Source organism: Xyrauchen texanus, chromosome 25 (genome assembly GCF_025860055.1).
Source record: "Xyrauchen texanus isolate HMW12.3.18 chromosome 25, RBS_HiC_50CHRs, whole genome shotgun sequence".
Lineage (NCBI taxonomy): Eukaryota > Metazoa > Chordata > Actinopteri > Cypriniformes > Catostomidae > Xyrauchen > Xyrauchen texanus.
In genome coordinates this window covers 19,673,729-19,689,795 of record NC_068300.1, presented here as the reverse complement: position 1 = coordinate 19,689,795, position 16,067 = coordinate 19,673,729, and the positions used below count along the sequence as shown (strand labels likewise).

Genomic DNA, 16,067 nt, shown 5'->3' with positions numbered 1-16,067 from the left:
AGAGAAGGGCTTATAGAAACTGTTCCTCCCTCTATGAGCGTAGGCGGTTTTTACAGCCGCTACTTTCTCGTCCGAAAAGGACGGTGGCCTCCGCCCCATCCTAGATCTCAGACATCTGAACAAAGCTTTAATGATTCGCTCGTTCAGAATGTTAACGACCAAACATATCCTCGCGCAAGTTCGCCCGGGATTGGTTTCTATCAGTGGATTTGAAAGACGCTTACTTTCACATTCGATAGCGCTCATCACAGGCCATTTCTGAGATTCGCTGAGGGACAGTCATACCAGTACACAGTACTACCATTCGCCTATCATTGGCCCCACCGCACATTCACAAAATGTATGGACGCAGCACTTTCCCCTGAGACAGCGGGAGTGCGAATACTGAATTACCTCGACGATTGGCTAATCCTAGCACAATCAGAGAGTCAGTTAACGACGCACAGATCTTGGATTATCAGACATCTAGAATGTCTGGGTCTGAGAATCAATTTTGCAAAGAGCGTGCTATCCCCAGCCAGAAAATCTCTTTTCTGGGAATAGTGCTAGACTCAGTGCAGATGACGGGCGCCTCTCATCAGAGCCGCCGCTATTCGGCGCTTTGCAACATCATTCGGAGCTGACGCCTACCGCCAAACTTTCAAAGGATGCTTGGTCTCATGGCCTCTGCATCAGCTGTACTCCAGCTAGGATTGTTGCACATGCATCCTCTCCAACGCTGGCTCAAGAGCCGTGTCCCCACTCACGCCGTGGCGCTCAGGCCACTTTTTAATCAGAGCTGAATCACGGCTGTATAAAAGCCCTGACGCCCTGGAAGGCCGCCGACTGGTATCAAACCGGCGTGAGTCTGGGTGTGAACACACGGAGAAAAATGATCACGACAGATGCCTCCAAAATAGGATGGGGGCCCTTTACGAGGGCAGGCCTGTCTCCGGCTTTTGGTCAAACCCGAAAAGCGCCTACATATAAACTGTCTGAAATGAAAGCGGTCGCCTTGGCTCTCAGAGCCCTGCTTCCGCACCTGAAAACGTAACACGCCCTGGTCCGAACGGACAACATGACGGCAGTATCGTATATAAATCGCCAGGGTGGACTCAGGTCGAGCTCCCTGCACTCTATGGCCAGGGAGCTCATCTTATGGTCACAGCACAACCTGCGCCGCTGAGAGCAGCGCATGTGCCAGGCGCCCTGAACCAGGGAGCGGACATGCTGTCCAGAGACAAAGTTCTCCCAGGAGAATGGTCTCTCCACCCCTGACGGTTCAGTGGTTATGGCAAACCTTTGGCGGCGGAGGTCGACCTCTTCGCCTCCAGGAAAATGCGCACTGCCCTCTTTTCTTCTCAGAGTGACGGACGCTCGCCCAAGTCTGGCCGAGCCGCCCTTGTATGCTTTTCCCCGATCGCGATGCTACCTCAGGTCATCAGTCGGATCAGGGAGGTGAAATGTGCAGTGCTCCTGGTAGCCCCACTCTGGAAGAACCAGACGTGGTTTCCAGAACTGATGCAGATGATGCAATCTGCCCCATGGCCGATTCCGTTGAGGCTGGACCTCCTCAGGCAGGCCAACGGGATGATTCTTCATCCCCGCCCGATCTGTGGGCCCTTCATGCATGGCCCCTCAACGGGTTCCAGAGAACCTCCCCAGCGGAGTGTTGAGAACCATCACTCGGCGCGAAGCCTCTACGAGGCTTTATATGCCCAAAAGTGGAAAGTGTTCAGTGACTGGTGTGATACCAAGAGCTTGAACCCCAAAGCGTCGCGAGATACCAAGTGTACTCGCCTTTTGCAAGAGCTGCTGGAGGTGGGCCGCACACCCTCCACGCCAAAGTCTATGTGGCTGCCATAGTGGCATCACACAATCCTGATAAAGGACGCTCATTAGGGAAAAACGACCTAATCATTCGCTTTCCTAAGAGGCTTAGGAGGATGAACCCTCCTCGCCCCTCTGTACCGATCTGGGACCTGGCCACTGTCCTGGACGCACTCAAGAGTGCCCCGCTCGAACCTCTCCGAACCGTGCACCTTAAACAGCTCTCGCTCAAAACTGCGCTCTTGCTGGCACTCGCCTCAGTCAAGAGAGTGGGCGTACCTGCACGCGCTGTCATCAAGCTGCTTGCTTGGAATTTGGACCTAACGACTGCAGAGTTGTCCTTAGGCCAAAGCACGGGTATATTCCTAAAGTGCTCTCCACACCCTTCAGAGCAAAGGTGATATCTCTGGCAGCGCTATCGTCTCCAGCAGACGAAAGTGACACTAATTTACTCTGCCCGGTCAGGGCGCTCGGAGTATACTTGGAACGTTCTGCCCCGTTCAGACAGACAGAACAATTATTTGTATGCTTTGGCGGCCGCACTAAAGGTCTCGCAGTTTCAAAGCAAAGAATATCGCGCTGGATAGTAGACGCTATAGCGCTGGCTTATGAAGCCAAGGGCCTTCAATGCCCCTTAGGCGTCAGAGCTCACTCTACGAGGAGCATGGCCTCCTCGTGGGCGTGGTCGAGTGGGATACCCATTGAGGATATTTGTGCGGCGGCAGGCTGGGCCTCGCCTTCGACATTTATCAGGTTTTATAACCTACAGGTCCCCTCATTGCATTCCAACATTCTATCAGCCTGACTGTAGTATGGACTGGAGTACGTATATGCTGAGCATTATCTCCTCCCTTATAAGGTCCGTCTCTGACTGACTTAGAGGGTTTTTTATGCATATCAGTAAATAGAAAAATCAGTACATAAGATATGTGCTTGTGTTTTTACAATGGCGCCCCACCATGGGCCACCTTGGGGCAAAGGCGCTCTGTATTATCCCATTGAACCTAAAGAACTCTCATGACGGGGCGCCTAATATATAGCCTTAGCCACGCCCATCTTGGCGGGCTCTGAGCACGCGGGCGCGAAGCGCGCTCATTAGTCGCGCATTAAGAATCGCCCCGTCATTGGTTCGAGCAAGTTGCCGCAGCACAGCCAATGACCGAGCTGCCTCACTCATTGCTGTCTGCTGTGCAGCTGCAATGCGTTTTACATAAAGACTTCAATATTTCTCGAGAAACTGAGTTTTCCCATAGCGTAAGCTACTTACGCAATACTCTCTCTCAGGGAACCGAGGGTTCTCAGGGAACCGAGGTTACGTTAGTAACCGAGTCGGTTCCTCTGGTACACCACTAAACTACTGTACAACACACCAATATGTAGTCAATCTAAAGCTTAAATGTATCTGTGAATAGTAAGTAACCCTCTAATTACTGAACTTAATGGTTTAAGTCAATATGCACTTTAATTTAAGTAAATTAATAAATAAACTCAGCAAATTCCAATTAGAATGACCAATTTACAAGATTTTTTAAAGAGACAAAAAATATGAAATTAGATCAAATGAACAGGAATAATAATCAATAAAATGTATTGACTTTGAATTAACAAGTTCACAGACTGAACCTAATACACTAATTATACTGCAAATCAGGTTTTAAACACTCTTTTTGACGGTTTCACCAACCCCAGCTGAATATGTAAATATAAGTTTGGAATAACACTTCACAGGTAAGTGCAAATAAAATATCTCAATATATAAGACTCTCGATTTTAATCAATGTATGAAATGGCCAATAAACACTAAAAAATATATTTAAAAAAATGATATCAATAAACGATGTTTACATGAAATACCTTTGTAACACCAAAATAATATGAAAAACAACTAACTCACGTGGACCCATGCTCACACCTCTGTTGCAGGCCTGTAACGTTGCTAGTGTACGTTGTGTCCCGAAACAGAAGAGAAATTGGCCCCTTCTCTCTGAAGAATCAAACAAAATAAAGACTGAGCGTGATAGGAGCGCGAATCGATCATCTGTATTCCACAACTGCATTCGGGTCCTTGAATAACGTATAACGTGCGAGTAAGGGCAGCAGGTGGACTTTCTTGTGCCCCCCCCCCCCCCATAGGGACTCGGTGTCCTACGCAGACTGCGTAGTCTGCTTATAGGTAGCGGCGTTACAGCCTGTGTGTCAATTCTTCGGGATGAACAGTGGCATTGCTAGACAAAGGGAACAGTGACATTGCTAAAGGTCTACTCGTGCACAGTCCCCCCATTACTCGTAACGCTTTTTTTCTTTCTTGAAAGACTGCTGCATGCAAGAAGTGTGCAACACAATGCACTATACAAAACCTTGCTTATCCCACTATTCCTCCACTGCAACAAGTACTGGGAATGGTAAACATATAGAGATATTAATCTTTATGAAAATATTTAAGTATCTTCAACATGTTTTATGGCATAAAATGCATACACTGTATATGCAAATAACAAAACCAGAGAAAACTTTCTTGTACATTTGTATTCTTCTATATTACACATTTCTTTTCAGGAAAACCTCTGTCAAGAATGTCTATGGAATTGCATAATTCAACGTCAGGCAAAACGGCCTCAGACAAAACAGCTTTAGAAAAAAGGTCTCAGAATGAGCAGAGAGTTGGTCACCAGGCAAAGTTGGTAGCTAAACTGGCTGAGTTTGGTTGCTAGCTTGAGAAACTAGCTGAGCTATCTGTAACTTTACATGTGTCATTTCTATAAATGAATAACTAGCTAGTGTTATGGCACACCTTCCTTTGTCTAGGGGTATGGGAAGGTGTGTAACAAATGTTTTTGGAGAGAGTGCAACAGTGATCCTGTCTCCAGGTCCCAGAGTAACCACAGATCACAACAACACATGATATAGTAAAAATATAACACATTTATTAAAGAAAATAATGGGATAAATGGAAAACTTAAGGAGTGGAAACGGCCAAAATAACAAAAGACACTCTTCCTAAAGGGGTTTAGAATGTGACTTACCTATCAAAAAGGAAAAGAAAACACAAATCACTTCCCTAACACACTCTCTATAAATAACTAAGAGAAAACAGAATGCTTCAAAGTAAATGGCGTCCACCTCCCTACTAAATAGTCCCACGACACAAACAACTTCAATAGATTCAAATTTAGATAAAACTGGGGTAATAAATTGTAGAAGTTGCACATTCAACTGTAAGGCATTACCCAAAGGAATATAAACAGTAAACAACTGCAAATGACAATTCTGTTAATCAACTCGCACTAAAAGACAACTGACAAGTCTGTTGTCTTACTCACATTAGCACACAACCATTGCAAAGCTGGGACCAAGAGATAGAATGACTAGTGCGGGAGAAAATATCTCTCTCTCTCTCTCTCTATTCAATTCAATTCAAAATTGCTTTATTGGCATGACTGTACACAATACAATATTGCTAAAGCTTGGAATATATAGAATAATTATAAAGATATCAAAATAATAAAATATTATAACATAACTTAAATTTAAATGTACAAATTAAATTAATTGTACAAATGAACAGTGTAACAAATAAATAAAAATAATTAAAAATAATTAGAACGGTTTATGAAAATTTCAAACTTCTGTGAACAATTTAGAATTCAGTGTGTAAGTGTTTGCGTGTTTGTTTGTGTGTACGTGTGTGTGTGTGTGTGTGTGTGAGCGTATCACTGATTAGTTGTCGACTCTCTTTTTTTGTGTCAAGCATCAGTGTATCTTGCTGCTAGTATGATACAATCTCTTTTTTCACCTAATAAATGTTGAAATTGTGTTTTGTTGTCTAATTTTATGAAGTTAGGGCAAAGTATTTCAAATTTTGTATAAAAAGTCCCTCTAATGTCCTCATAGTTGGGGCAGCTGATGAGGAAGTGTTGCTCTGTCTCCACTTCTCCCTGGTCACAGTATGGGCAGATGCGTCTCTCTCTGGGCAGCCAGTTCTGTCTGTATCTGCCCGTCTCTACAGTCAGAGTGTGATTGCTCAGTCTGTACCTTGTCATCCTTCTTATTTTACAGTCTTTCACTGTACTCAGGTATTCTGCGGTTGTGTAGTCTCTATTTAGGGCCAAATAACATTCCAGTTTACTTTGTTTTTCTGTTGATTCAGTTCAATAGGTCAGATAATTCTCTTGTTGTGCTTTTATCATGTGGTTGGGCCGGATTGTGTGGATGAGGGTGTCAGTGTCCTGAGGCTGATTATTGTTAGTTGTGTTAGTCTGTTTGTGGAGCCTCAGGACCAGCTCTTCTCTGTTCATTTCATGGTTTTTAAGGGCTTTAAAATGATAAGAGTTGGGGTCACTCATTTTTAGATGTTTCCAAAATGTTATGGCTTGTTTCTAAATGTGGATTAGTAGAGGGTATTGGCCTAATTCTGAAACTCATTAAGTTTACTTGCAACAACTCAAAACAAGCCAAACTATAGTCCTTTTTAGTCGCTAGGTAATTAGCACACAGCAGCCATAGTTAATGCCAACTGTTTATGTAGTGTCCTAAACCAGCGCTAATGAATTAAATGATTAATTTAATATACAAAAAATTGATTAAATGTTATCATAATAAAAGACAGTACTACAGAACACAAAAATGTGTTTATTTTCTCTGCAATTCCATAGACTTGACAGGGTTTTCCTGAGACTTGATGCTTTTTCATCTGATGTCTGAAACCTGACTCTGACAGCTGAGGATGTAGTTTGTTTATCAAGTCTTACCTCCCACAATCTCATCTCTCCTTTCAGTTGACTATCCCTGCTTAGTCCAAATAATTTTCTGATGTCCATCTGTATACAGGAGTCAATCATTTATGTTAAAATATGACCATCGGTATTATTTATGTGCTGTAAAGATGAGACTTGGTCTCTAATTCACAATGAGCTTGTGCTCAAACTTTAATGTACGAACCAAAATTATCACCACCAACTAGCCTCTAGCCGTTCTTCCTCGTTTCTGACCTAGTCGCATAATATGACGTTTACCTGTATTGATCCAATAAAAAGCCTTCAAATGTATATACAGAAGTGTTAAAAAGCCGTGAATTTAAGTTTTTGTCTCGCTACGGTTGATGTTCAAACCTTGTGTGCTCGTGTAACTGTCAGCTGTAATAAATTATATCTCCATTAAAATATGATAGGGCCTACGTAATAAAAATAGATTTAATAAATAGTACATTTGCCGTGTAAATAACAATATATAGGAACTGTATCTAAAATAAATAAGGGGTGATAAATAAATACTAATACAACAAGCTGGAAAAATAGACATTTCTTCATTTTAATATCTTATTTCGTAGGCCTATATGTTGACACCGGACGACGCACACTGAAAACTGCACCGTTAGATCGGGTTCATGCTGAAGAGCCGCTTAAAATAAAGTTATCTCTCTCTCTCTCTCGTAAACGTAAACGAGTGTAAATGCCAACATAATATATGTCGAAATGATTAATGACTCTAACGTAAAACACGAGCACATTGATGTCATTAAATGAGTCTGCTTTTTTATTCCAACCATTAGTCCTGGTCGTAGGCTTCCATAAATATTTAGTTCCCTATCGAGAGGTCTCTCCTATTGCGTAAGTAGCTTACGCTATGGGAAAACTCCGTTTCTCGAGAAATATTGAAGTCTTTATGTAAAACGCATTGCACAGCAGACAGTGATGAGCGAGGCAGCTCGGTCATTGGCTGTGCTGCGGCAACTGCTCGAACCACTGACGGGGCGACTTAGAACGCGCGACCAATGGGGGCGCGTCCCGCATTCACGCGCTCAGAGCCTGCTGAAATTAGCATATGAGGGCTATATAATGAACGTCCCATCATGCCAGTTCTTTTAGATTTAATCTCCTTCAGCGAAGACCTTCTTCGCTGGATCCTCTGGATTTTTGGAGTCTTTCGCCGCGTGGACAAGCTTACAGCGGGACTGCTGAAAGGACGCCGGCATCTTCAGGCGCCTTCGAAGCCTTCTGCTACGCCATCCGGCGCGCATCGCATATCCTTTACTGAACAAGCGTTCGCCCCCGCGACGCTTTTAAGAGTAAAAGAGTTATTTTCCAGGCGTTGTTTCAAATGCCTTCAGCCTGCGCCTCGTGCCACATCATCTGCACTCGCTGCCTGGGTCTGGACCACGCAGAAGCTACACTCATTCCCTGAGTGTATGCCCTGAATGCGACTCCTTGGGCCTCGCCGAGCTGTGCACTCGCTTTGCCGTTTTCACCGCAAGCGAGCCGGCTGCCCCCGTGCTGCCACCTCTGTTCGAGCCGCGCAAGAAAAAGCGCCGCTCACAGAGGCTGCCAGAGCACCCTGACTCCGGTGATGTCACGCCGGCTCAGTCCCCGTGGGCATCACCGCTACCAGATGTCTCCCCGCCGCCGGTCCATTTCGCGAGAGCGGACCTGCACCCCTCCAACAAAGCGGTGGGTCTCATCTCGTTCGGCACATCAGGGGACGACGACGGAAAGGATGACAGCCTCTCTCTTGACGCTGCATCCGACGACTGGCCGGGCTCGTTCGACCCCGCGCCATCGGCATCAGCGGACACAAGCGCGGGCACCAGCATGGACTCGGAGATCGTCGTATCCTGTCTAAGGCCGTGGAAGACCTCGGGCTCGACTGGTCTTCTCCGGAAGAACCCCCCCGACAGAGACCCTCTCCTTTCTTCCCTGAGGTGCACGACGAGCTCACAAAGTCATGGAAAGCCCCACACTCGGCTCGCCTAAAGCCTTCTTTCTCTTCTTCGCTCTCCTCAGTGGACGGCGCGACAGAAAGAGGCTACGAGGCAACTCCGCCCCTAGAGGAGACTGTGGTCAACCATCTATGCCCACCCTCCACCGCTGGATGGAAGGCCAAAGCTTCTCACCGATCGAAGCCGTGCAGAACCACATCAGCTCTCACCGGTCGCGCATACGCCGCCGCCGGTCAAGCTGCGTCAGCGCTGCATTCGATAGCAGTTCTACAAGTGTTTCAGGCCAAACTTCTCCGCTCTATGGACGAGTCTGGACCTGAACCCGACGCTTTAGGACCTGCGCGAGTGCTACGGACGTAGCTCTGCGAGCCACAAAGGCCACCGCCCAATCCATTGGCCGGCCATGGCTAATTTGATCGCCCTGAGCGCCATCTGTGGCTAACGCTAACGGAGATGAAGGACGCGGATAAGGCACCCTTCCTTGACGCACCTGTCACTCCGAAGCGGCCTGTTCGACTCTACGGTGAGAGATTTCACGGAGCGCTTCACTGAGGCGCGGAAGGATTCGCAAGCTATGCATCACTTCCTGCCTAAGCGCTCCAGCTCATCTCAAAAACCGCCCCAGCAGCAGCAGCGAGCCAGGGCAAAGCCGCCCGTCTCCCAGAGCAGACCTGAAAAGGACGCTCGACGCCGCTCGCGTTCCGCTGGCTGAAGAAAGCCGCAGGAGCAACGAGGCCCTCGACCCAGAATCACCCTGAACACAGAGCCTCGTAAGTCTTCCTAGCAGCAGGAAGAAAGAGAGGGAGGACGCGTCTCGCAAATGCCAGACCGCTCCCTCGCAAACATTTAAAACATTACCCAGTTCCCTTACAGGCGGCTGGAAATGTCTATCCAGCAGTCAATGGGCCAGTCATAAAACTCGCTCACCTGCAATCAAACGCTGTTTTCACGGCGACACACAGAAATCACCAAGAGTCATTTTCTGCCTGTGTCACTAAGGGTTCTCATGTCCACACTAAAGTGCGCATTCCCACATATCAATACTGTCCAAACAGTGACAAACACCTCCCCAGCTCAGGCTGGATGTCTCAAAAATGTAGATCGTGTGCCTATTGTCACGTATGCACCACTACACACAAGCAATGTTCCCACAGTAATAAACACTTCCCCAGTAAAAACGGGAAGTGCTATAAGTGTAGCGCGTGTGCCTGCCGTATTGCACGCACCCCTACACACAGCTACCCACACAGTTTCAAACAGCTATGCCGCAAACATCACAGATGCAATGCGCGAGCTAAGAAACTCCCCGCTAAATGCGGAAAGCTTTATGAATGTGGCGCGCGTGCCCATAATGATGAATGCACCCCCACTTCAAAACACTGTTCATACAGTTTCAAGCACCTCTCCGACTCATGCTGTGAGCATTTCGGAAATAGCGCATGTGCCTGTACTCTCACACGCACCTCTGCACTCGGCACTCAATACAGCTGCTCAGCGCGCACCTGCGCCTCTGAGAGCCGTAGATTCTGTGTTAGCACAAAGCGATTTGCTGGCAGGGCCCATACGTCACTGCGACACGCCCCCAGCCGGCATTCAGCCCATATCTGTGCGAGCAGAAGCCTGGGAAAAATCCCGACATGCCGAAATGGGTTTTGAACATAATAAAACACGGATACTCACTTCAATTCGCCACGAGACCACCCCGCTTTTCAGCGGTGGTCGAGACGAAAGTGAGGAAAGATGTGTCACATGTTCTACGCACCGAGGTGCTCAAACTGATAGAGAAGGGCGCTACAGAAACTGTTCCTCCCTCTTTGAGCGTAGGCGGGTTTTTACAGCCGCTATTTTCTCGTCCCGAAAAGGACGGTGGCCTTCGCCCCATCCTGGATCTCAGACATCTGAACAAAGCGTTAATGATTCACTCGTTCAGAATGTTAACAACCAAACATATCCTCGCGCAAGTTCGCCCCGGGGATTGGTTTCTATCAGTGGATTTGAAAGACGCTTTCACATCCCGATAACGCCTCACCACAGGCCCTTTTTGAGATTTGCTTTCGAGGGACAGTCATACCAGTACACAGTACTACCATTTGGCCTATCATTGGCCCCCCGTACATTCACGAAATGTATGGATGTGGCACTTTCCCCCCTGAGACAGCGGGGAGTGCGGATACTGAATTACCTCGACGATTGGCTAATCATAGCACAATCAGAGGTTCAGTTAATGACACACATATCTTGGACTATCAGCCATTTACAATGCCTGGGTCTGAGAATAAATTTTGCAAAGAGCGTGCTATCCCCCAGCCAGAATATTTCTTTTCTGGGAATAGTGCTAGACTCAGTGCAGATGACAGCGCCTCTCATCAGAGCCGCTCTCCATTCGACGCCTTGCAACATCGTTCAGAACAGGCGCAAGACGCTCGTCAAACGATTTCAGAGAATGCTCGGTCTCATGGCCTCGCATCAGCTGTACTCCAGCTAGGATTGTTACACATGCGCCCTCTCCAGCGCTGGCTCAAGAGCCATGTCCCCACTCACGCCGTGGCGCCGGGCCACTTTTTGATCAGAGCGAATCACGGCTGTATAAAAGCCCTGACGCCCTGGAAAGCCATAAACTGGTATCAAACCGGCGTGAGTCTGGGCGTGAATACGCAGAGAAAAATGATAACGACAGATGCCTCCAAAATAGGATGGGGGCCCTTTACGAGGGCAGGCCTGTTTCCGCTTTTGGTCAAACCCGAAAAGCGCCTACACATAAACAGTCTGGAAATGAAAGCGGTCACCTTGGCTCTCAGAGCCCTGCTTCCGTACCTGCAAAACTAACACGCCCTGGTCCGAACGGACAACATGACGGTAGTTTCAGTATATAAATCGCCAAGGTGGACTCAGGTCGAGCTCTCTGCACTCTATGGCCAGGAGCTCATCCTATGGTCACAACACCACCTGCGCCGCTAAGGGCAGCGCGACGTGCCAGGCGTCCTGAACCAAGGAGCGGACATGCTATCCAGAGACAAAGTTCTCCCAGGAGAATGGTCTCTCCACCCTCTGACGGTTCAGTGGTTATGGCTGAACCTTTAGCGAGGCAGAGGTCGACCTCTTCGCCTCCAAGGAAAACACGCGACTGCCCTCTCTTCTTCTCAAAGCACGGACGCTGCCGCCCAAGTTTGGCCGAGCCGCCCTTGTATACTTTTCCCCCGATCGCGATGTTGCCTCAGGTCATCAGTCGGATCAGGGAGGTGAAATGTGCAGTGCTCCTGGTAGCCCCACTCTGGAAAAACCAGACGTGGTTTCCAGAGCTGGTACAGATGATGCAATCTGCCCCATGGCCGATTCCGCTGAGGCAAGACCTCCTCGGACAGGCCAGCGGGATGATTCTTCATCCCCGTCCCGATCTGTGGGCCCTCCATGCATGGCCCCTCAACGGGTTCCCGAGAACCTCCCCAGTGGAGTTCTGAAAACCATTACTGAGGCGCGAGCCCCCTCTACGAGGCGCTTATATGCCCAAAAGTGGAAAGTGTTCAGTGACTGGTGTGATACCAAGAGCTTGAACCACAAAACGTGCGAGATACCAAGTGTACTCGCCTTTTGCAGGAGCTGCTGGAGGCGGCCGCACACCCTCCACGCCAAAGTCTATGTGGCTGCCATAGCGGCGCCACACAATCCTGATAAAGGACATTCATTAGGAAAAACTATCTGATCGCTCATTTCCTAAGAGGCGCTAGGAGGATGAACCCTCCTCGCCCACCTTCGGTGCCGATCTGGGACCTGGCCACGGTCCTGGACGCACTCAAAGGTGCCCCGCTCGAACCTCTCCAAACCGTGCACCTCAAGCAGCTCGCTCAAAACCACGCTCTTGCTGGCACTCGCTTCAGTTAAAAGAGTGGGCTGACCTGCATGCGCTGTCATCAAGCTGCTTGCCTGGAATTTGGACCTAACGACTGCAGAGTTGTCCTTAGGCCAAAGCACGGGTATATTCCTAAGGTGCTCTCTACACCCTTCAGAGCACAGGTGATATCTCTGGCAGCTTATTGTCCTCAGCAGACTGAAGGTGATGCAAATTTACTCTGCCCGGTCAGGGCGCTCAGAGTATATTTGGAACGTTCTGCCCTGTTCAGACAGACGGAACAATTATTCGTATGCTTTGGCGGCCGAACTAAGGGTCTCGCTGTCTCAAAGCAATGAATATCGCGCTGGATAGTGGATGCTATAGTGCTAGCTTATGGAGCCAAGGGCCTTCAATGCCCCTTAGGCGTCAGAGCTCACTCTACGAGGAGCATGGCCTCCTCGTGGGCATGGTCGAGTGGGATACCCATTGAAGATATTTGTGCGGCGGCAGGCTAGGCCTCGCCTTCGACATTTATCAGGTTTTATAACCTACAGGTCCCCTCACTGCATTCCAACATTCTATCAGTCTATGGAATGAACTGGAGTATGTATATGCTGGGCATCATCTCCTCCCTTATAAGGTCCGTCTCTGACCGACTTAGAGGGTTTATTATGCGTACCAGTACACAAAAGCTCAGTACATGAGATATGTGCTTGTGTTTGTACAAGGAGCGACCCACCTTGAAGGCAAGGGCGCCCTGTCATACCCCACTATATAGCTCGCCGCTGGCCGGCTCGTGGAATATCACTTTGCTTTAAGACTCAGGCACCTGCCTCTGGCTTTATAGAGCGAAGTCAGCACGCACGGCATTTTACATGGTGTTCCCATAGCGTAAGCTACTTACGCAATAGGAAAGACCTCTCAATAGGGAACGACTCGGTTACTAACGTAACCTCGGTTCCCTGAGAGGAGGGAACGACTATTGCGTAAGCTGCCGTGTCTGTGCTTGGTCAGTTCGCTTCAGTCGATTGAACCTAAAAGAACTGGCATGACGGGACGTTCATTATATAGCCCTCATATGCTAATTTCAGCAGGCTCTGAGCGCGCGAATGCGGGACGCGCCCCCATTGGTCGCGCGTTCTAAGTCGCCCCGTCACTGGTTCGAGCAGTTGCCGCAGCACAGCCAGTGACCGAGCTGCCTAGCTCATCACTGTCTGCTGTGCAGCTGCAATGCGTTTTACATAAAGACTTCAATATTTCTCGAGAAACGGAGTTTTCCCATAGCGTAAGCTACTTACGCAATAGTCGTTCCCTCCTCTCAGGGAACCGAGGTTACGTTAGTAACCGAGTCGTTCATACATAGTGTTACATTCTACCTACATTTAGTGGTGCTACGCTCCATTTTTAATAGGCCACTTAGAGCAATATTGTGAAAACAAAATAAACACTTGATATTTTAGGTTAGTGTCCGGTGGGATTCATGTTTTCTATTCAGTAAATCCTGCAAAACAAATTTGGTCTACCCAAGAAGCAAAATGCACTTTCATAAAAACATTGCACAATTATCATTATACACATAATTAATCTTCTAAAATCTGCGTCTGAACTGACACCTTCATTAACATTTTAGGGACATTGTTTAGAAGTTGAAAAGTTTCACCAGAACTCCTATTAAAAGATATAAATTTCTGTAACAAAACCAAAAAATAAATAATATATATATACATGTTTTTATTAAATACAATGGCAATTATACTAACATTTTTATCTTGACTTTATTACAATCAATTTCAGTGCAAAGACAGACATTTAATCTTGACAAATTATGTGACTATTTCAAGACCACAGCCGTGTTAAACGGCTTCCAATGGGAGACTCGAACCCAAAGCGTTCTGTTCTGATTGTAGAGATCTTAGCAGAGTGAGAAACAGCATTGCAAGATGCACAAGTGGATTACTGGATCAACATTCCAACATATGTGTATTGTCATAATGCAATTGCATTTTAAATATAGCTATGAATACATTAATGTAGATGTTTAATGGTTTAAAATCAATACAAAAATCACTATCACTTTAAATGGTAAACTAAATAATATACAGTTCTTGGGTATTACTAATAAATGCAACACAACACAGTTAGCCTACATTTAAAGGTGCACTCAGTAACTTTTGGCTTTAGGTCATCTTGGACTTACACTGATACCTATAGTGGCTTGGATGCAGCATCATTTAAAATCAATAGTTTTCAGTTTCAGATGCCATTGTAGAAATGTAGTATTCACAGTCAGCCATGATTACTTCAATCAATGAGTGAAAGTGTCCAATAACAGGACAGTAACTGAGATAAGCGAGTAGTATTCAGCCGGCCATGTGATTCTAACATGGCAGCCCCGATGTGCCATGTAGAATAAAACCGCTTTTATAAGGTTACTGATATGACTGGAGTCTTAATTTCAATGTGAGTGGTCATGATTTCCTACAAATATTGCAAAATTACAATTGATCCATTCATGAGTTACATTTTTTAATGAGGAAAAACATTACTGAGTGCCCCTTTAACCACTAGAAAAGAAACAAAATATTTCAGCACACATTTAGTAGAAATACACAATATTTACACAAATCTTTAGCCTGAATTTGCTACTTGATAAATTTAGCAAGAGCCAAATCGAAACTTAACCTACAGAAGCAACTAAAAAAAAAAAAAACCTTTGTAACTTTTTTGCTCAACGACAACGATATGCATTTTGAGAGAAAGAAAAAAAAAATGCCCCATCATAAATTTGCACTTGAAAGTTCAATTAGGTATCTCATAGAAATGTACATTTCTGGGGCTTGAGTTTGTAGGACGGTTTTATATTTATGAACTCGGTTACAAAAAGAAACTGACATTTAATATGCCGCCGCCACCAACACCATTGTGTTCTTGAGAAGACACTTAACTCCAGGTTGCTCCGGGGGGATTGTCCCTGTAACAAGGGCTCTGTAAGTCGCTTTGGATAAAAGCACCTGCCAAATGCATAAATGTAAATTTAATATAATACAAAAGAAAATGTTTTCTTCTCTTTCTCTTCATGAGCTGAAGCCTGTAACCAAGACTAATTGCATAATGATGTTTCATTTCTTGCAGAATGCCTATAGCTAGATAACGCTAAAAAACTAAAATAAATATGAGAATAAAAACAATATTCTCTGTTCAATTGAAAAAGGCACTTGTGCAAATAATGACATAAAAAACTGATTGACAAGAAATGTGGTTGTTTATATGATGTAGGTCTATAAACATTGTGGATAGGTCAAGAATTCAGATTTTTTTTTTTACCACATACATGTATACACACTAAATGTGGCCTATTACAAAATCAGTGAGGGTGCTCAGATTAAGCATAGTTCTTGAAGTGTGAACTTTTAGACTTTATTATCTGCTCAAGATGAAGGGCAACAAAATCCATTTGCAAGTGCAGAATAAATAATATGGCAGTATCTTCCAGTATCAATGCACTTAAATTATATTAGACTTTAAAAGATAGAGGCAGACTACAGCACAACCAGGCAACTGCTATTAATGAGTGAAGGGAAATTAAGCTTCTCCACACAGTGGTGGGTCTTTGATGAATCTGGTGGGGAATTTGCTGGGAGGGGTCTGTATGCTTCTTTACAGATTCTTGGGCGTGCTTGTATGAACAGAATATATTTGGAGGCAGCTTCATTTTGA

At 46.0% G+C, this 16,067-nt stretch overlaps 1 protein-coding gene across 1 annotated transcript in view; it reads right to left on the bottom strand.

Moving 5' to 3' along the window:
• LOC127618374 (complement receptor type 1-like) overlaps positions 1–16,067 on the bottom strand; it is a 66,970-nt gene that overhangs the window by 30,066 nt on the left and 20,837 nt on the right. The window contains exon 8 of the mRNA XM_052090769.1: positions 11,197–11,202. Coding sequence (XP_051946729.1) covers positions 11,197–11,202 — 6 coding nt within the window. The remainder of the gene's footprint in view (positions 1–11,196; positions 11,203–16,067) is intronic.